Source organism: Candoia aspera, chromosome 5 (genome assembly GCF_035149785.1).
Source record: "Candoia aspera isolate rCanAsp1 chromosome 5, rCanAsp1.hap2, whole genome shotgun sequence".
Classification (NCBI taxonomy): Eukaryota; Metazoa; Chordata; class Lepidosauria; order Squamata; family Boidae; genus Candoia; species Candoia aspera.
In genome coordinates this window covers 35247488-35268954 of record NC_086157.1, presented here as the reverse complement: position 1 = coordinate 35268954, position 21467 = coordinate 35247488, and the positions used below count along the sequence as shown (strand labels likewise).

The following is a 21467-nucleotide window of genomic DNA, read 5'->3' as shown; positions in this document are numbered from 1 at the left end:
TCTTTTGGGAGAAGTTAGAAATTGGCATTTTAATTTAATTTATTTAATTAAACTTGTATGCTGTCCAACACCCAATGACTCTAGGCAGCTTACAACAATCAAAACAAAGAAATTACAATAAAACCAATTAAAAGGAGGAAAAAAAATAATGTAAATTAAAAGATGGCAAGAACATGTATCAGGAATGAATTGTTTCGAAGAAACATATTAAAAGGAAAGAGGGTTTGAAGCAGGTGCTGACAGGCCTTCTGTTCTTAGAAAGATTGGTTCCTTGGTTCATACATGGAAGGCCCCATAAGTAAGTCCAGATGAAATCCTGATACTCAATTACTTTCAAAATTTATTCATTTTCTATCCTGCCTTTATTATTTTTATAAATACTTCAAGGTGGCTAACATACCTAATACTCCTTCCTCCTCCTATTTTTCCCACAACAACAACCCTGTGAGGTGAGTTGGTCTGAGAGTGTGTGCCTGGCCCAAGGTCACCCAGCCAGCTTTCATATATTGATACTGTCATGCGCTGCCTACCTCTGAATAATGCTCAGACACTGGTTCTGTGGAACAGGCTCTGATTTATTCACAGTGTAGGTACAGTATAGGAAAAAAGCTGAGAGTGACAGGAGCGCGCCGGTGCGGGGTTTAAATACCCCACGCCGGTCAGCACCCCCTCACTCGCGGTTACGTCACCCCCCTTTGTTCAACACGTCCTGCCGGTAGGTGAGGGGTTGCGAGGCCCCGCTGGCGTTCCGGGATCGCCCATCATCGGTTTCTCTATTCCTCCGGTGATTGCTGTCAGCTGGGCGATCTCCGTTGCGTTAGCGCTAACAGCTTGGGTGTGCCTCGCGATCCGTTTAGCCATTGTTTCTTGTCCTTCAGTCTTTGTGAGTTGATGGCTACTTATCTTGAGCCCCTTCCCCTGTTTCCTTGCTATTGTCATGTGTGCCATTGCGCTGATGTCTTCAGCTCAACGGCACTCATGACAGATACTGTTCCCAGAATCAATACATCCCATTTTATCACAATGCTTCTTTGGCCATTTGAAAGGGTGAAGGTGAAAAATACATCTGTGGCCAAATAAGCTAATTCTTAAATGTCATTGTAATGGGAGCCTAATAAGTCCTAATGCATTTTCATGGATATTTAGAAGTAAAACTATAGTAGGATTTGAGCATCAAAGCAGGGGACATGGGGATTTTCTTCTGTCCACATGATCACCAGTGATTACTGAAGCACATTCGCTCATTCAAAGTGGATCCGTCAAGTTTGAAGTCTACAGATCCTGCATGGCCTTGAGACATTCTTGTCTCCATGTCCTCTGTATCAATCAGTCTATCCTTGTATGCTAGCCATTCAAATGTGTAGTGCATTTCTCTTAGCATTCAAACTGCAGTCTTATATAAATTCTTCTACACACCTAACAAATTCAGTGAAAATTATTTCTGATAAAGATAAGGGTTCCTGCTATCACTGTACTGCAGTGGCCTTTCAAGGAGTTGAGGCATTTTCATGCTTTTTCACTATATAATTTTTTGCAAGGAATGGGTTTCTACTGAAAATGATAATAATTGTCTCTACTAAATCATATAATTTAGAATTATTATTGTTACTATTATGATTATTTATTAGATTGGACCATCAGCCTAAGCAGCAAACAGAGTCTGATTTCTCTTTTTTATCTCTTTCTCACTCTGGTCTTTTTTCTAACAGTTAATGATCCATCCAGCCACAGAATTAATTTAAAAAACATCTTCAGCAGCATCAAATCTTTTAATTTATTTTATTGAGCAGTAACATTATTTGCTGACAATTATCACAGTGAACTCTTTGATTTTTATTTCACAAAACAGAAAAGTCCCATACCTCCGAACAAGAAGTATTATTTAATTGGGATTTACGTTTTCTTTTCAATTTCTTCCAACTTCAGTATAGAATTTTATGAGCTACCTGAAACATCTTCATAAAAACTGAACATTCAAGAAGTTTTTCCCTGCTCAACAGAATTTTGTGTAACTTGACAAACAGTGATAGTACTGATAATATTTGTAACTACTTGTTGTGTGCCAAAATTGAAGACAAAGTAGGTGACGCTAATCTTTTCATGTGTCACAACTCAGTTTTCTAAAAGAAAAAAAACATACAGGGGAAATACTGTAACAGTTTATTCAGAAATATTTCAGTGGACTTTTAAAAAAAATACGCATTTTTGTAGACATCGGGAGAACAGTAAATCAGTAATGGAAAACTGCATATCATATACCAAACTAAACCTAGTAAAACTAAAAAAAAAAAAACACCAGAGGTAGCTTTAATGTAGTAAATTCTGCATTATGAATATGAATCTTATAAGATTATATCTTTATCAGTAGAAGGGATAATTGTTTCCATAAGACTGGAGGCCAAGGCTCTAGGGTTGGATTTATTTCTCACAATGAAACATAAGGGCTTAATTTTAATCTAAGAGATCCCACCATGAGATTTTCCACTAAGATTCATGGAGTGGGTGGTATAGATTTTGTCCGTTCATAAGCAACGGTAACCTTTAAAGCAAACTGTTCAACTTTCAAATAATATAATTTAAAAATAATATAAACATTGATTTTTTTAAAAAAAACCTTACAGTAGTTCCTTAGTTCCTTGCAGTTCTAGTTGCAGTTGTACTTTCAGATAACGAAAGTGCCTAAATAATCCAAATGTTCATAAAAGCCAGGTAGAAACTTTGCCATTTTCCAAGACGTTGACAATGCCAGCCATTCTTCTATTCGAACATCATATATGTTTATTTAGAGCAAAGTAATTAATGTACGTGATCTATAGACAGCTTCAGTTTCCCCAAAATAGCTCAAGTTATCTTATTGACAACATTTTTTAAAAAAAAATTAAGTATGATGTGCAGTTTGTTTTTTTTAACTGAATGCAAGAGATAATATAAGAGAGGCACTTTTGTGGGATACTATGAAACCATGCATAAGAGGAATAATGATTAGTGAAAATAGCTACCCCAAAATACTCAATTGCCAAATGTTTATTTAGTAGTTTTGCTACTATCTTGGAACACACATTTTTGGTCATTGTACATATCAAATGGCTACAGCAAGAAAGAAAACTTACTGTATATACTCGAATTTTTAACCAAAGTACTGTGAAAAATGAGCCACCTGTGGATAAGCTGACCCTCAAAATGCTCATATGTTTTAATTTTCACAGTTGGTTTATCCATGGGTAATCCACGGATTATCCATTTTTCATGGTATTTTGGTTAAAAATTTGAGGGTCAGTTTATCTGCGGATGGGCTTATCCACGAATATACTGTATATGGGATATATGGGTACTTTAAAAAAGTATTACCGTATATACTTGTGGATAAGCCCATTTGCAGATAAGCCAAACCCAGTTTTTGGGTACATTTTGATACCTGAAATTCTTGGCTTATTTGAGAGTGTATATGGTAGTTGATCTAAAAAAACTAAGCAAAGTCAGTTCTGATGAGTAGTTGGAGGAGACCACAACAAAACCCCAGGGTTATAGGCTGGACTGGAAAACAAAAGAAAACAAAACAAACTGCCCCCCCAAAAGAATGCACTTCCATACCCTTGCAATGAAAACTACATTGATATGTTCATGAAGGCCTCAGGAGTTGAGGCTGACCTGAAGGAAACTTTTTTAAAAATGCAATAAAAAATAGTCCTTTTGTAACTACCTTCATGAAGAATTACTATTAAAATTAAGATTCTAAAATAAGTTGATAACCATTTTTTCTTGTGCACCATTCCTTGTTATTTTACAAACTGATGAAATTCAAAACCAGGAACTTGAAAATACTTTCATGTTCAACTTAATATTTTTAGAACACAGGAACTGGTTTTGTCCTAAGTCAGGAGTGCACATCAAAGTTTCCAATGACATCTATCAGTCTAGATATCCGTCAGTCTCTCTGCCCACCAACCTCTAGCATAATTTTTATTTGCAAAAATGTCTTGCCCCCGCATAGGTTCCATTGCTTTGTAGAGAACATGCCTACCTGTACGAAAAAAAAGGGAAAGAAAAAGAAATATAAGTGAAAAGGCGGGGGGGGGGGGGAGAGCCAAAATAAGTTGGGACAGAAGGACAGAAGTGTTGGCAAGAAACTTGAAACTTGCTTACCATAGCAGTTATATTATGAGCAGACCAACAATATGCTGTCAAAATTTTAAATGATCCCAATGGCTCAAAAAGCTTGTCTAATTGTGAACTTCTGTGTTGAATTAGTTCAACAAGTTTCTTCAGATCAGGATTCTCCAAAGTGGTCAATATCAAGCCCCAAGGACTATCCATTATTGTTGTTACTATTACTATTATTATTATCCATAGTACTACAGTATTAGTTAAAGTAGTATTTATTAAATTATTTTCATATAATAAATGTTTGGGGTTTGATGAACTATCTGAAACTTCATGAAGAGGCTGATGAGCTGAAGAGTTCGGGGACCTCTGCTTTAGGTACGTAGTTAGACCACTATGTGCGAAGAGAGGGAGACTGGTGCACAGATGTCCAACTACCATGCAGAAAAGCAATACAGCTGAATAAAATCCTATCTCTTTGGCAATGCAAACCCAGATTTCACCTTCCCAATCTGGCATCTTCTGGAGGTATGCAGAGTAAAATTTCCAGAATTCCAAGGCAACCAAGCCATCAATTATGCAGGCTTGTTCTTTTGGAAACTGCATTCCCAGAACATCTGGACAGTATCTGGGTGCAGAAAACATCTGTTTATATTTGACATTGAAAAAATAATAAAGACAGCCTGTTTTCTAAAAGCATAGTTGCATACTTGACTGCCACTGGAAATCACTTTCTCTGTATCCAAAGATCATTAAAACGTACAAAACAGGACTTCCCAGATTTCTGCTTCCTTGTGAATATAAGAGCATATTAGATGCTGAAATCTTGCCTGCTATGAGAACAGAGATACACTTCTAATTCTGAATTTGAGCTAGGCATATCTGCCCTTGTTTAAAGACTGAAAAAAAGCAAGTGTTTTGGAGTTGCAGGGCACCACATTTCACCTTTAAATGTCTTGATTGCTGCTCTGGAATGAGAGAGTCCATCAGTCAATGAGGCTCAAGTGATTTTATGCAACTGATGATAAGCTTTCAGTGTGCCTAGTACGTAATCTGCAACTTAGTTTGCAGAGTACATTCTATGTCTGTGACAGAGATGAACTATTCCTTGCCTGCTTATGGGAGGAAGATAAATTGATTACAGGGTGTACATACTGCCACTGCCTGCCAGCATTGGATATTGAAACCCAAGCTAGGCAGAATAATAAGGGCACAGTAATTTCATCCCTCTTCCTCATATGTGGATGCACCATGTGCAACAATATTTCAAGCCAATACCCAGCTAAGGGAAGGTCAGCTATTTTTGGCTGGCACGCCAGCTAAGGAAAATACTGTAAAGTTGTTTCAGGGAGTGTCCTAAAATAGAAGTCTATCTTCATTTGTTAGGTTGTGGTTTAATTGAACACAAATCAAGCCGTAGCATAAGCATCGTAATTCTTAACTTAATTTATCTAAGGCAGGATATTTCTCCCCCACCAGCCTGAATATATATATATTTTAGATTTATCAGTTGCTATTTTTTTAAGGAACAAATCAGCAATGAAGTTGAGCATTGGAATATTTTTTGGAGGATTTTTTGGAGCTCTTGGGATTTTGTTTTTTCTGGTTGCTTTTGGGACAGACTATTGGCTTCTGGCTACAGAAGTTGGAAAGTGTTCTGAAGATCTGAATCGCACTAGGGTTAGTATACTGTTTTATGCCTAGGAATAATATCTTGTGGTTGTATCACAGACGTGTCTGTTTGTTTCTTGTTTAGAAAGATCACCGATGAATGAGGAACATCCTTGATTTTAATATTAACCTCATCCAGTGGAATTCAGGAGATTATTTTCTCTGATTTCTATTTTGGTCAGATATATTCAGAATCATCAGGATGTTAAGGAGTTGTGGTAATCCACTGTAAAACATATAACATGAGTCCATATGAATGTATGATGAGTTCTTAAGTTTCTTTTGTGCAGGAAGAGAAGATTATTTTCCACCATGAGGGTTTCTTCTGGAGGTGCTGGTTTGATGGGAAGGTTGATGAGAATCCTAGCAGTATGTTGAAGTTTTGGTACAGTAAGTAGTCTAGTTTTGACATAATATGAGAATGCTTGCTTACACTTTAAAGCTTGCCTGCTTTAATAAATCCTATCTGTAGAAGGAAACCTTTCTGAATAGGGTTGCCTCCAATATAGCAGAACAAGTCTTCATGAGCATTTTCGTTCTCTTTCTCTCTGCTGCATTTCTCTGTGATTCTTTCAAAATCTGTTCTAGAGGGCTTCCCAACCTTCTGCAGCAGAAATGTGGGTCTGCTTGTTATAGATATTATTCTGCTGGACAGAGATTCGAGAATGCAGCTCACAGTACTCCAGTTCTTTAAGCTGCTCTATATTCAGGGTATTCGCTGGAGATTCACTTCAACCACAAGATGCATTGGTTTGCAACAACCCACAGAAGTTGTCCACTGAAAAAGCAGCATGTCTGTTCTAGCGGGATGACCCTGTATGCAAACATAAAAGCTATAATCTTAGATTTGCAGAACTGTGAGCAAAAGGAAATCAGGACACTTCTGCACATGCCTGCACAAAGGCATTCCGCAAATACTTGAACAAGGGCTCCCACAGTGCTATAGACAAGACTGAATAGCAGCTTTCATCTTTATGCTTGTGCAAGAGCTGCACAAGCTCTTGAATGAAGTGGAAGGACTCATTTGAATGTGTTTTCTGGTTTCTCATGCACTGCTCTAGAGCAAAGTGTTTTGTACGCAAGCGAGCAGATAGAGCCCCTCTGTGCAGATATCTGTGTAGACATGCACAGATGCCAACACAAGGAGCGTGAGGTATTCCAAAGCATTGTACATAGAGAACTAAAGAGCCAGGTAAAATGATAAAATTATGGCTACAAACTGTTTTAAACATTTGGGCATTATGATACATGTACGCTTCACAGAAGTTCCTCCTAAACATTTAATATTGAACTCTGAAATCAGTGTTGCCCATCTTTCCATAAAAAACGAATTGCTGTTTGTAGGATCGTAATTCAAAACAATTGGCTCAGTAAAAACCCCAAAGAGTAGCAGTTTTAGCCAACTTCTAAAAGCAAGCACAAAGCATTACTCCTCAGGTCTCTCTCTCTCTCTCTCTCTCTTTCCATCAGTCCTTCCATCCATGCACCCATCCATGTCTAGCCATTCAAAAGTGTTTTCCTTTTTCCATGCTACTCTCCAGATGCCAATGGAGAGGCAGTGACAGTACTGAGATGCCATACCAGGACCCCCTAGTAAAACAAAGCAAGATCACGGAGGCTTGTTTGATGAATGACGCTTGGATGATAAAATTTTGGAATTGCAAAAGAGTTACGCAATGTACTTGTAGCTTGAAAGAGTAGAGAGACTGAAGAACTTGGGAGGAACAAGAGTGGGTCTATTTTATGTGTTTTTTATACTAGTATGGTTTCATTATAAGGATCTTCTGAAATATAGGCATTTGGCAATGAAGAAAAGGCAATGAATGATTTTTTTTGTTTGTCTTAAAGGTTTTAATATAAGCGCTGGATGAAATGCTAATTGGGAATAATTGGCAAGTATATATATCACTGGGAAATGCCTTGATGCTCTAGGGAAGTCCTCTACTGCTTCTGTTTCACTCTGAATCAATGGGCTTCTATGTACTATTACTGCTACCAACTTAACCCCCTCCAGAGCAGTGCTCATTTCCTACAATTATCGTCAGCTAGCCCAGATCATGAAACAGATTTTTATTTTTATTTTTTAAAAATTTATATGCCACCTGACTCCCAGTGACTCTGAGCGATTTGATAATATATCCTGTAGAGCCCTACAAGAACTATTCCATTAAAAGTAGAATGCCATTTAAAAGCAAAGTCCATTATTTCTTTCTCCCACTGATAATTCAAAATTTTGGATCTTAAACATATGAGGCCAGTCATTCATCCACCTAGCATAAGCATTCTAAAATGGGGGAAATTTACGCGTATGGAAATGCAAGAGACTAAGTTAGCCTTTGCTACTATTTTTCAGCGAACCAGTCACCTTCTAAAAACTGCACCCATGCCTATCTCTCTCCATTTCCTTTCTTAAGAGATGACCGTAATTCAACCACCTATAATTCTGCAATTAGTAAGTATTTTCTTGTATGTTGCAATTAGCATATTAGGGCCGTGCAATTCTTCAAATTCAATTCCAAAACGATTCTTCATAAAGCAGAGCAGAAGCCGTTGCTTTAAGAGTTGCAGACAGATGGTACATTCACACACCTCTGCACACTGAAGCACCATTTTGGAATTGAATCCACAGTGTTGCATTGCCCTGGGAAGTATTTTCTTGTGTGAATAGAATCTCTGTAATTCATAATTCACTTATGACCCCTGGAAGCATTCAGTTAGATTTTGTTTAAAACAGAATCCTGGTTCAGATGGGTCATTGTTCTACCAGTACCTATTATTTTTATTTGTCTTTCCCGCCCCGCAAAAAACCTCTGTGTAATACTTAAAGAACAATGCTAAAGTGAAAGTAAATATCATTGTCTTAAATCAAGCTTTTTGTGTGTGTATGTGCAAGTCAGTCTTGACTCCTGGCAACTGCCTGGATAAGTCCATGCACTTTTCCTGGCAAAACGTTTTCAGAAGTGCTTTGCCATTACCTTCTTCCTAGGGAGAATGACAACCAAATCATCCAGCTGGCTTTGTGCCTAAGTTGGGACTCAAACTCACATTCTCCTAGTTTCTGTCTTGGTATCTTTAACCACTATAGTAAACTGGCTCCAATTGGACTTTCCAGGAAATATGCATAGTATTATGGAAATCCAAGATGCTATTATAGGATAGGAGATGTTAGGAAAGGCATGTCCCTCCAGATGTTGTTGGACTCCAACTCTCCATATCCCAGAACTCCAGTTCTCATTATACCTGGTTCTTAACCCTGTTGGGCATTGAGTCTCACCATTATCATAGAGACTCTGAAATTGGACAGTTAACATAGCAAACAATTACAGTTCAGTACTAGATGAAATGCTAGGTGTTAATGTATGCTTTGCATTGCAGGATTAAATAAATACATCTATGATGTTTGTCATTGTAAACATAAAAATGGCAGCTTTTATAAGGTGAAATGCCTTAACCTTTACACCAATTTCAGTGAATTTAGAAAGGAATCTAAAGACTATCATGTCTTTTAAATGTGTAGAGCATTCTTACTTTTAAAGAATGTGTTGTAAATAGTTGATTTACATATGGGGCTGGATCCAAAGATGACTTTCTGAAAAACAGAGGAATGATTCCTTTAGATTCAACCATCTCATTCCAAGAGGTCCAAAAATAGGAATGCTTATAACGGCAATCAACAATTTGATTGGGGAAAACGTCAATATAGACCTCATTGCCATCGTTTGATATGATTTGATTTTAAGTGATATACTATTTTAAACATGTTTCTTAACTGCTGTTCAGTTAAATTGATGAAAACCTCTAAAGTGGGTGGGTAGGCAGACAAAGTGTTTAAATAAGATTTTCACTAATGTGTTTTTACTACAGTGTATATATCAAGTTATATCCTTGCACAAATTGAAATGATCCAATTTCTGTGTAAGAATGGTAAATTACAAACCATTTCCTAGATCCCATTATCCTTGAAAAAAGTATTTGCACTTTCTTTTCCAGTGATATCACCAATGGAACTTACCGGTTTGGCAGTTTTATCTTTTTTCCTTAAGGAATCTCCCCCATCCCATCCAACAATTACATTTCCTTTAAATAGTCATTTCTGATTTTACATAAAATATTACTTTAAAGCTACAAAGAGTCATGCAGTCCTAAATCAGTCCTTTATTTTGGAATGAGAACCATTAAACTTAATGGGATTCCCTTCTGAATAATTATGTAGTTACTAACACTCAGAAAGAACCAGACTCAGAAACACTTTAATCCAGTGTTTCTCAACCTTGGCAGCTTGAAGATGTGTAGACTTCAACTGCCAGCATTCCCCAGCCAGCTTTTTCTGGGAGTTGAAGTCCATACATCTTCAAGCTGCCAAGGTTGATAAACACTGCTTTAATCTTTTCAGATAGGACCCAGACCAGTCTCATTGCAAATTATAATTTTAAGATTTTTATTACCAAGAGCAATTTGATTAAAAAATATTATTTCTTTGCTTTGCTGTTTTCAAAGGGCTATTAAAAGTGAGTTGTATTTTAGACATTACCAATAGTATTATTTAATATTAGTGGAATATTAAAATAATTACTAGAAGTAATTTTTTAAAATCTATTAAATTGTGTGCCGATTCTTGAAGACTCCCTGGACAAGTCCCTGCAGTTTTTTTGGCAAGGTTTTTTGGAAGTGGCTTGCCCTTGCTTGCTTCCTAGGGCTGAGAGAGAGTGACTGGCCTAAGGTAGCCCAGCTGGCTTCGTGCCTAAGGCAGGACTAGAACTCAGTCTCCCCAGTTTCTAGCCTGATGTCTTAACCACTACACCAAACTGGCTCTGGAAGTAATTAATACTATGCAAATGCTTGTCTTTCGGACTTGTGTTCCCTTTTAGAAACCACTTTTTTGTATATCCTCACTTAACATTTCCAAAGAGCTAATTTCTAATACTAGAAGGTAGACCGTTTCTATAAAGTTTCTATTAACTTTATCTGAAGTGTGCACACTGCAAATTATTTATCCTCTTAGACTGAAGGGCATTACTTTCCACAAGGTATTTGTCTCTGAGTGGATTCTTGTCATTCCCTTTCTCTGTTTTCCATTTCATCCCTTCCTTCAATGAGATATGGCACATTTAATGTCCTTTCACCATTGGGCATAAAATAAAAGTAATCGAATCCCATATATGTTTACTCCTTGAGTAAGTCCCATAGTTCTAGGAAACTTCAACGACCTCTAAGTAAACATAAATCAGATTGCAGGCAATATCTGGTGCGATCGCAACATATGCTACTTGCTCTGAACTCCCAACTTCGATTAAAGAGCAAAGCAAAATGGATTATTGTTTTCAGGCTGAATCAGTTGTGACTTTTGTTCTAACAACTGAAACCAGAGGCCCATCTTGGGGGAGATGGGTGGTAATAGAAGTTTGAAGAACAAACAAACAAACAAACAAGTAAATAAATCGAATTGGACAGATCTCACTCCAGGCAGGAAATTTGTACTTTCAGATTTGCAAGATTGATGTCAGCCCTCCCCGGTAAACCAGACAGGAAACATAACTAGATGAGCTAATTCTACTTTACTGTAAGGCTATATTAACAGAATCTTGCAAGTCTGAAAGTACAAATCTCCCGCCCTCCCTATTGACCGCCTGAGTAGTTAGGGCGAGTCCTTCTTAAGTTTCTTTCTGTGGCTGTTACTCTGTTGCGGGCTCCTTTGTCTTTTATCTGATCGTTCCCTAGGCAGTATCTGTTCCCCCCATCTTCCAAGGTCACCCTCACCTTCTATCACATATCCTGACTTGTGTGATTGGAAGGAGTAGGGTGGAGTACAATCTAAGATCTCTATGTACATGATTCAAGTACATAGTACAAATTCATGCTTAACAAAGAGGAAAGAGTGAACCACTTTTAGGAAAGAACCAGTCTCATGGTGTGGTTCAAATTAAAACTCACTTGTCAACAGATATGCTCTACCGCTAGCTGAAAAAAGATGACCAGTATCCATTAGTGGTGTCCTTTTAGCCCAGAAATTTAGTCCAACTTTTTTCAGGCCAAAGACTGCACTCAGGTGCATCTCAGCAGCTATGCCTAAAAATCAGATAAGTCAAGAACTGAGAATTTAAAAAAATAATAATAATATATACAAAATTAAATCAAATTATGTTAATTTGATATTGGTAATATGGTTCCTCCCAATAATTTACTCCCCATTGATCACATGAAAAAGTTCAGTTCAAGGGCAACATTTGGAGAGAGGTGGGGGCAAAGAAGTCAAGATGACATCTGTACCCAAACAGTCAAAGTCCTGCTTCTTTTCTATGTGTGTGACATGAAAAAATGGGGGGATTTAGATTGCACAGGCTGGAGCATCATTTTGACTTCTTTACCTCCCCCACAGGTGGTCTTGTACCTATTGATGAAATATGTAATTGGTCAAATGTCAAACAGTAGTCAGTCTATTGACTATTAAAGCAATCAGTCAAGTAAGAGACCTTTTTTTTGAAGAGCATTTTGCACCTTCTCTGTGCCAACCCTGACTCTTTGGTATAGCCTCCCCTCTGAGATTTGGATGACACCCCTTCATTAGCCTTCCAGAGGGCTGTGAAGACCTGGCTCTTCACCCAGGCATTCGGCTAGGATGGAAGTGAGCCCAGCAAATACAACTGTAGATGTAGAGTTGGTAAGAAGTTATGGTGTTGTGATGGGATGTATTATATGATGTTGTTGTGGGGTTTGTGACTTCTGTTTTATAGGAATATTGTTGTGAGCTACCTAGGATTATCATGCATAGAGTACAAGTTTTCTAAATACACTTTGCTTGTACTTGGACATATTAAAAAATAAAATAAAATTACAAGTTATTGCATGAAAAATAAATAAATGAAAACATAATCCTCTGTCTAGGAATGCTATTCCTATTCCGTTTAGCTGGAAATGCTTTACAGAGAGATGGAAAGAAATAGATCAAATTTTGAAAATACAGCCAATTTGCAGACTATTCATCAACTCTATTGGGAGAGAAGGCTGGACATCTGAATAAAAGATGTACACATTTGGAAAACCTAGATCAGGGTTATGTCTTGCCTTAAGAGCAACCTGAAAATAGGAAGGTTATCTTCACATTTTGCAATCAATCAATCAATCAATCAGTCAATTAATCAATCATCAGTCAATCCCATTTTTAGGGGTACTTCTAATTCTGCAAGTTTTATTATACTATGGAAGACATTAAGAAATAATTTACTTTTCTTCTGACTGGCAATATCATTATGGTAGAAATCAAGCTCATATACACATCCACTCCTGTTTGTTTTTCTGTTCCCAACTCCTTTATATTTTTAGCCTTGTGAAACGTTGCCAAAACTAGAGCTGTGACATGTTGCAGAAAAATGTTGTGGCACTCAGTTATGGAAACTATTCATACTGCAACAACACAAAGCATTTGGATTTGAAATCTCTAGCACCACTTCAGTGCATTCTTATCCTGCTACTTTGGAAATACCTTGAGTATAAATATTACCCAAATGTCCACTTTATTTATTTATTGAGAAATTATATTTACAATTTACATCCATATTTGTTGATTGTGTAAATATTATACAGTTTAATAATAAATTGCTTCATTTTGGGTGGCATACAAGTTTAGTGGTAATGATAATGATTATCATTGTGTCTGTGTATAAGTGGGCAAATGGAGAAATCTATGGAAATAATTTTTTTGAGCACCAAATATAAAGGAATGTTTAACTTTACAAAACCAGCTAGAGTACTATTTTCCAATTTGTTAACCATATTGCTCCAGGATCTTATTATTCCTGATCACAAAAATGATTGAAACATAATTCCTCAAAAACAAAGCTAATAATTTGACTTGGTCACTTCTTATGAAGCAAAAATCTCAAACTGGGGAATTCTGTCCAAGGTTCTACATGATGTTAGAGACTATAGTGAACTGTTAAAGATAGAGGCTATAGTTTTGTAGATCTGCATGATTTTATTTTGAAAGGCCCCTTTAGATATTCAACCCTGCTTCAGAGGTAGGATGCAAGTAACACGTTCTTCAACCAGAAGATGTGAAAGACGTCACCATCATAAGACACAAGAGGATTCTTCCTTATATGCATATAAAATTGTGTTTAGACATGGGTTCCAACCATGTATTTATGTTACATACTTTAAGTATAAACATTGCTTTTAAAAAAAAAAATCAGTTATGGAAGCCTTACCCCTTTTGTCTAATTGTATATGAATTTTTGCTGGCTTTTCCTTACTGCTCTTAAAAAAGTTGTTATGTCACCATAATATAGCTGGAAGTATATATTTAAAATATTTAAAATAAATAAATGTATAAACTCATAGATGATCAAGGCATAGGTAAAGGTAAAGGTTTCCCTTGACGTAAAGTCCAGTCGTGTCCGACTCTAGGGGGCGGTGCTCATCTCCGTTTCAAAGCCTTGGAGCCGGCGTTGTCCATAGGACACTTCCGGGTCATGTGGCCAGCATGACTCACGGAACGCCGTTACCTTCCCGCCGAAGCGGTACCTATTGATCTACTCACATTTGCATGTTTTCGAACTGCTTGGTGTGCAGGAGCTGGGACGAGCAACGGGAGCTCACCCCGCTGCGCGGTTTCGAACCGCTGACCTTCCGATCGACAGCTCAGCGGTTTAACCCGCAGCGCCACCGCGTCCCGAACGATCAAGGCATACATAATCTATTTTATAGGAAAGTATCATGAATTATTAGGAGGACACTATACTAAGGCTTTCTATCTGGAAAATAGTGCTTGGTTTTCTGTAAAACTTGCAATTGCAATTGTATACATAACAATGCACATTTAGAAATAATTTCTTTAGGTTATACCATATTAACTGAGCATGATAGGGAAAGCTGTGACCAAGATTAGATTCTGACAACCCTTTATATAAAGGACTGTCACTTGTACATTAGGGAATATAGCCACCCTAAAACATTTATAGTATCTTTTTAGAATTAAAATTATTTGTAGAACAGTGATAATAAAGTTTGGGATAAAGTCTTTAAAATTATGGAAATATCAGTACTTCCTTTGTGAAATACAGTATGAGGAAAATTAATCTAGAATGTTAATATACTTTAAGGTATTTTATGCATCCACATTCATCAAAGAATAGTTAAGAATACTTAACTACAAAGAATACTTAATATTATTAATAATTCTGAGCTATTTTTATGGTACAAGGATCAACTTCTTTGCTTTCTCTTGCACATTTGAGTTTTATGCAAACCTGTTCAAATTTACCCTACTTCACAAGAATTTAACATTTTTCTCTTTTTTATATTTATAATGAATAAAATAAATTGATTTCCATGATCCTAGTTTTTCTAAAGACATTCCTAAAAATAGATGTCTAATTAGCCAATTAGATTATTGTGATGAACATTTGAGGGGAAGGGTACCATATGTCACCAAACTCTTAGTGCATTGATCACTATTCAGTCCCATTAAATCACATTGCTCGCTAGCGATTTCTTGTTTTTTAGCATACATATTTTGGCTTGTCTTTCAATTGGTACTTTCAGTTTGGATTTAAAAATCATATGTAAATACATTTTGGGGAATATACAGTATACATTTCTTAAAAGCACTCAATTCTTGTTTTTAAATAGAAACAATTTTGTGCACTTATCTGGGGTACGTTGTAAGATTTTCCTTACGTTGTTTCTAGGCTCTGTTTCTACTTTGGTAAAATCAATTGTATCTGGTAAAACCATGTAAGTATCTTGAAGAATCTTGGCGATAGTTCAGCACATTATTTTGTAAACTATTTCCATTGGCCAAACAAGTAAACGGATTAACCACATGCCTCTCCAGCAGATACCAAGCAACAGGGATTCATAACACTCTTCACATGCATCATTATATTCCAAGATGATCTGATAGCATTTGGCATTCACGTCTAATGCAGGACATATGGTGCTTTAGATTACTGATTACCAGGAAACTCTGCTGGAATAAATGTGCAGCTTGCTAATGACAAAAATGAAAATGTCAGGGAAGGATGGAGAGATTTTGTAAAAACTGTCTCTTATTCTCTAAAATTCTCCTTTCTGTGTCTCCTTTGCCTCATTTCCAGTTTATCGTGGTTTCTGGTCAATTTTCATGCTCCTTGGAGTGGTCACTGTGGTTGTTGCTAGTTTCTTCATCATCTGTGCTGCACCCTTTGGTAGTCACATCCTCTACAAAATAGGAGGAGGCTTTTTCATTGCTGCTGGTAAGTTTCATGAGCTGTCCAAAGTTAGTTGTCCCATTGCTTTCCAAAGCCAACATTCCTTATCCTAAAATTGTAGGCTGCATGTGGAAACACACATGCAGTGCAAGGAATTGGGGAGGGTTTTGTGTGCTGAGCATAAAAAACCTTGGACTTCACTGGGAAAGTTTCCTGAAAAAGTCTCGTTGAAGAAAGGGGTAACTATTTTTCAATTTATTCATATATTTATATGTAGATATAATGTATAGCCCAATCATTCTATGCCCAATCATTCTTGTATATCCGAATCATTCTACGCACATATCACAAAATCCCTTTTTTTCAGTATACAATAGCAGCAAAGTCCCTCTGGCTTTTTCTAGCATGTCATGTTCAAAATGCCTCCAGAAGATAATCTAAACTCCACTAATTTTGTGGAACAGTATCTAAGCATGCTTTCTTGTTTAGACAGTAGAGAAGTAATGCATTTAGAAAGCTGCTCTTGGAACTGTGGTGGGCCCTACAAGAAAAGATATCACAATTTATTTCCAAGTCCTTGGAAAAAGAACAGAAAACCTAGTTTGAATCTAGTTCTTTCTCTCCTTCAGGATCAGCCCTCAAACTCTGTCTCCCTCTCCTGACAGAGCAAGAAAACAAGAGCCTCTATTTCTAGTCAGTAATTTCTGTCTCTTTCAGAAACACCTCATCAGGTTTTTCTGCACAATACCTGCACACCCATTTGGAACCTAGACCTGACATCCAGAACACAACTACGTATCTGTTCTTTCCTTTGCTCCATTCTGTTGGACTGATCTGTAGTTCTGTGTAAGCTTTTCTATTACTGTATACAATCCTCTTTATTTGATATGGACACCCCATTTACTCCTCCCACTTCCTCCCCACTTCTGCCACAAATTCAGGGTCTTGAACAAATTAATTTTAGCCTTGTGACTAGCCATGCCTAACCCAATAGCCCAGATTACTCTACATTATACTTAAGTCTTTTTCAATTCTTCCTTAGTTGCCCCAGTTCCATTCCAAACTTCTGTTCTTACCAGCATTCTGGTACCTTCTATCCCATCCTTTTTGAGCACACAGGCACTTTTTTGGATTTATATCCCATCTGTCTCCTTGCAAGGCGGCTTCAACGGAAGCTCTGTGATTCATCTTCTTACCATGTTCATTTCCAAAAAATTTTATGGAACTAAGATGCTAGTGGCTGGAAGCTTTGAAGTCCTCTTGGCTGCCTTCTCACTTACTAATTTTAAAATACAGTAAAATACACCATAGATTTGACATGTTGTAGATTCAGAGCAAACTATTCATGGTACATGAGTCTCTGGAGGCATCTCATGGCCTATGCCAGAGATATGCTATGCACAGAACAGGAGAGTTCTGATTCAGAAGAGAACTTGCTGATGAGGTGACAATGTTTGTATCATGTGTATTTAAAGAGAAATCCTGCATGTGTCTGCTCAGACATAAATCCTATTAACTGCAGTGATGGAGTTTTACTTCCAACAATCCAGTTCTTCAACTGTGCAAGAGAATAACCCTATCTTTTTTCTTAGCTTTCTGCTCCTTACTTGGTGTTCCTTCATATCACTTCAGTGGTTGCTCTGAGGCTCAAAGTCCTGTTATCTTATTTAAACTACTGAGGTTGAAACACATCATTTTATTTACCTCAGATGAGGCATGAAGAGCTCTGATCTGGACTAGGACCTGATCATGGAATGTGTGATTTAGAAGAGGACTGATTCTTTCTCTACTAGCAGTTCCCTTCCTAAATTCTGTTCTTTTCTGCATTGGTTCAGGAGTTAAAAAGGAAGGAAAAAGAAGCTCTTTTAGCAGAGGTCTTTATTCAGTTATTTTAAACAAACAAACAAAAAAATTGAGGGAAGAACGGGGTTGAGAGGTATGTTTAATTTTCTCAACCCACGTAATGTGTCCCATTCTGAATGACTGTCCCTTCCTATATTTTCTCTAATACAAGTCACCAGAAAGGCTGGTTTGAACACTGCCTACTAGCAAAACATGCAGATCACCTATCATTTCAGAGGCCACCTTGTGGCTTTGTCTTCTGCTACTCAGGCTGACTTATGCCCTTCAATTTTCTGTCGGTTTTGATGGCAGAATCATGGATGGCATGAAGTGCCTTGACAGCAGAACTTGTCTCTTGATGTGTGTTCAGAAGATGTCCATACATGCCCTGCTGACAAAGCCAGCAGAAAGAGCAAAGTTCACCTTGGGGGTGGTTAGCACCCTGAAGATAGTCCCATAAATTAAGACCTTTTTAACACCTCTGCCTTGGATTATACAATACTTTTATGTAAGAATATTGTTTTATTGTATTTTAATAATTATTTATTCTCGTTTTTATTGTAAACCTCCCAGAGTCGCTCCTTGAGTGAGATGGGCGGTGACTAAATTTGAAGAATAAACAAACAAATAAATAAATAAAGTTTCTCTTTCAAGATAAAATAAAATCAAGGTTTTTCAAATCTGCGTAGTCCTAATTGAACTATAGTGGAGCCTGTTGCTCTACATAGCACCTCTTGACCATGCTCTGTCTCTCCCTCCCTCCCTCGTTTCTTAACGGAAACTTTGCACCATAACCAACCCTTCCTTGTTAGTACAGGAAAGGCATTTCTATGTGGGAAGAAGGAGCATTTTCTCTCAGCCCATCCTTCCTTGCAGAGTTGTTGTAGGGAAGATGGGAGGAGAAAGTGTTATGAATGCTGCCTTGAGATTATGAACAAAAGGGAGATTATAAATCTAACAATCCATTCTGGAAGTTGCGATTCCAACAGATTTACAGGGTTGGAGAATCTGTTTTAGTGTTCCTCTAGATTTCCTAGGTATTTCTGAGTTCCTGTATGATAATCTTGCCATAAATATTTACTAAAACATTCTTTCTTCTCCATCCTTCAGGCATCTTATTCTCCCTGGTGGTTGTGCTATATGTTATCTGGGTCCAAGCAATGGCTGATCTTAAAACATATGAAGCTCAGAAGAAAACTGACTGTTCAAGTTATTCCATCTATGTACATTATGGCTGGTCTTTTATACTGGCTCCAGTTGGAATATTTTTTGCTATGTTTTCTGGCATGCTGTTTCTCCTGGTAGGGCGTACAATTTATCTGCATTCTGATTAGTCAGGTGGCAGATGCTTGAAGTACTAGTGTGTAGTGAAGCTGTGCTGAAAAATGTTTTTTATACATTATTATCCTTTCTACCATAGAGTGCTCATGGTGTCACTGAGGATTGGCTTAAATGATTAATGTAACTTCATATTGTCTACTCAGTAATATTGGAACTGTGGTGTTAAGGTGTTTGGTGAAGATTGCTTCCAGTACATGTGCATAGGATTGCAGCCACTGTTTACATGTTCTTGTCATGAAGGGCATGAAATATCTTTCTGAAATAATCCTTTCAGAAAGGATGATCCTTTCTTATTTCATCAGATGCCCATACCTGTATTAATACACAAGGAAATATGTGAAATAATTGATGTAAGAATTAGGTGCTGGTCGCAGCCCATTCAACCATTATCAACTCAATGAAGGAACATTTACAATGAAACTATGTCTCACCTTCTCTCCTCCACATGTATTAGCCTCTGCAAGTAAGGAAAGGGTTGTGGGATAGGCAACTCTAGGTCAAATGTTGTATCCTGCTTCCAGAATGATTCCAAATTTGATGTCTTTGGCAATAATACCTTAATATTATAAAATAATAATCATATAATATTAATAATAATGATCATTTCCAGAAACAGACATATTTTTGATACAATATAGATCTAAATTTTCTCCATCAGTGTCTTTTTCCAATGCAAGGGTCTGTCCGCTTATGATGGCCAATAAATAAGGTCTAATCACTACATTAGCTTTGCAGTCAAACTGTATCTTTCTTCTGTGAACAAAGAATGCAAAATTATATGCGGAGGTCCAGATGCAAACACCCACATTGCTCCTGAAAGAAGGCCCAGCTTTGGTCTCCTTGAAAGTCATCTAAGAAGCAATTTGGACAGTGTGTATTCCTTCATTAGAATAATGTTTGAATTGGTCCTGCAACCTTGTACTGAACAAATATGTGTCCCATGAAGGGCTTACTCCATTTTCTCTTGTTTCAGTTCTCAGCATTAGCTTATTATGAGCAAGCAGTTCTGCTCTTAAAAATATAGTTATCCATGTAATGCTTTAGCCAACCTGCCAGAGAAAATATGGCATCAGCAGAATAGTGCTTTGGTGCTGTTCAGTATATAAGCAAAAACTCCATGTGGTCCAAATCATAAACAGCCAATCCAAAATAACTGGGAAAGTTTATGGGTTATCTAGTTCAGCCCCCTGCAGACAAGAGTTGTTGTTGCTTATCTGGGCATCAAAACAATGCATGACACAATAATAATAATTTTTCTTGGACACTGATATTCTTCATTATTAAGTATTTATTTTTACATTATGTTTTGGTTTCCAATGAAGTATATAATTTGATCCATTTGATCATGTCATCTAAACTATTGTCTGTCAATCACCTTTTCATGGTCAACCTGTTCTCTGATGGCATGCATACATGAAGGAAGGAAGGAAGGAAGGAAGGAAGACATACCTATGATAGATATGTAGAAAGGGTGATCTTATGGAATGGAGAATAAGACGATATTTTAAACCACTGATATTACCACTTTATCACACACTTCCCATGTTGAAGAAACAAGAGAATACTGGGCTTTATCCATAGCTAGAGACTACAGTTGACCCCCACATAGTTGGTTTCTTCTCAGATTGACAAGAGCTAATCCCTACCTGCAACCAGAGCAGAAGGCTCCAGTCCTTAGCTACGGTCTCCTTTTTTTCTGGCTCAAGATGATAGGTTTTTCCCATAATTCGTTAACCTACTGTAAGTCTGAAGTATTATGGGTAATGTGAAAGGGACATCAAGGGCTTCTTCATGTGCTGCTACCATAGCCAGAGAGTGCCATCAAGACTCACTTACATGTGGGAGGGCAGGGAGGGGGCATCAGAAACGTTGCTTATATCTTTCAAGCCTGGAGCCAAGTCTACATTTCTCAAGTATACTTTTGCTCCTTCTATTTCTTATCATTTTGCAATCATTCACTTTTTAAAATTAAAACCATGCCTATGTTGGGAAACTTGTTCCATCATCTATTTTTGGTTATAGCAAGAAAGTATGTCTCTAACATCTGTTTACATCTGTTTCACTATAATATAATCCCTTCTTTTGATTTCCCCCTTCTCCTCTTACCACAGTGGTTCTGGGTAGAGTTAAAGCTAGCGTGATTATGTTCCCACAAATATTTAAAAGTGCCATGGCCCAACCCAGAATTTTTATGGAACCTCTGTACTCACCTTTCCAATGCCTGCTTTGTTGTCTGAATACCCTACAGTACCTGTACAGGAGGTCTACCTGTAAACCTCAGAATCTGGCTTAGAGCTCCAGATAGAGGCCAGCTACTCATTGCAT

At 37.3% G+C, this 21467-nt stretch overlaps 1 protein-coding gene across 1 annotated transcript; it reads left to right on the top strand.

Moving 5' to 3' along the window:
• Window positions 1-5591: 5591 nt before the first annotated feature.
• Window positions 5592-20388, top strand: TMEM182 (transmembrane protein 182). Its single transcript, XM_063304935.1, has 5 exons — window positions 5592-5781; window positions 6063-6162; window positions 8126-8224; window positions 15867-16004; window positions 18912-20388. Exons 1-5 carry the CDS (start codon window positions 5641-5643, stop codon window positions 19133-19135), a joined length of 702 nt encoding a protein of 233 aa, XP_063161005.1. The 5' UTR covers window positions 5592-5640; the 3' UTR covers window positions 19136-20388.
• Window positions 20389-21467: the final 1079 nt, after the last annotated feature.

What these genes read in the sequence shown, in the direction of transcription:
- TMEM182 (XM_063304935.1), top strand. Translation starts at nt 5,641, where the DNA reads ATGAAGTTGAGCATTGGAATATTTTTTGGAGGATTTTTTGGAGCTCTT. An exon ending in CACCTATAATTCTGCAATTA is followed by an intron (nt 8,225 to 15,866) that starts GTAAGTATTTTC and finishes CCTCATTTCCAG; the next exon opens with TTTATCGTGGTTTCTGGTCA. An exon ending in AGGCTTTTTCATTGCTGCTG is followed by an intron (nt 16,005 to 18,911) that starts GTAAGTTTCATG and finishes TCCATCCTTCAG; the next exon opens with GCATCTTATTCTCCCTGGTG.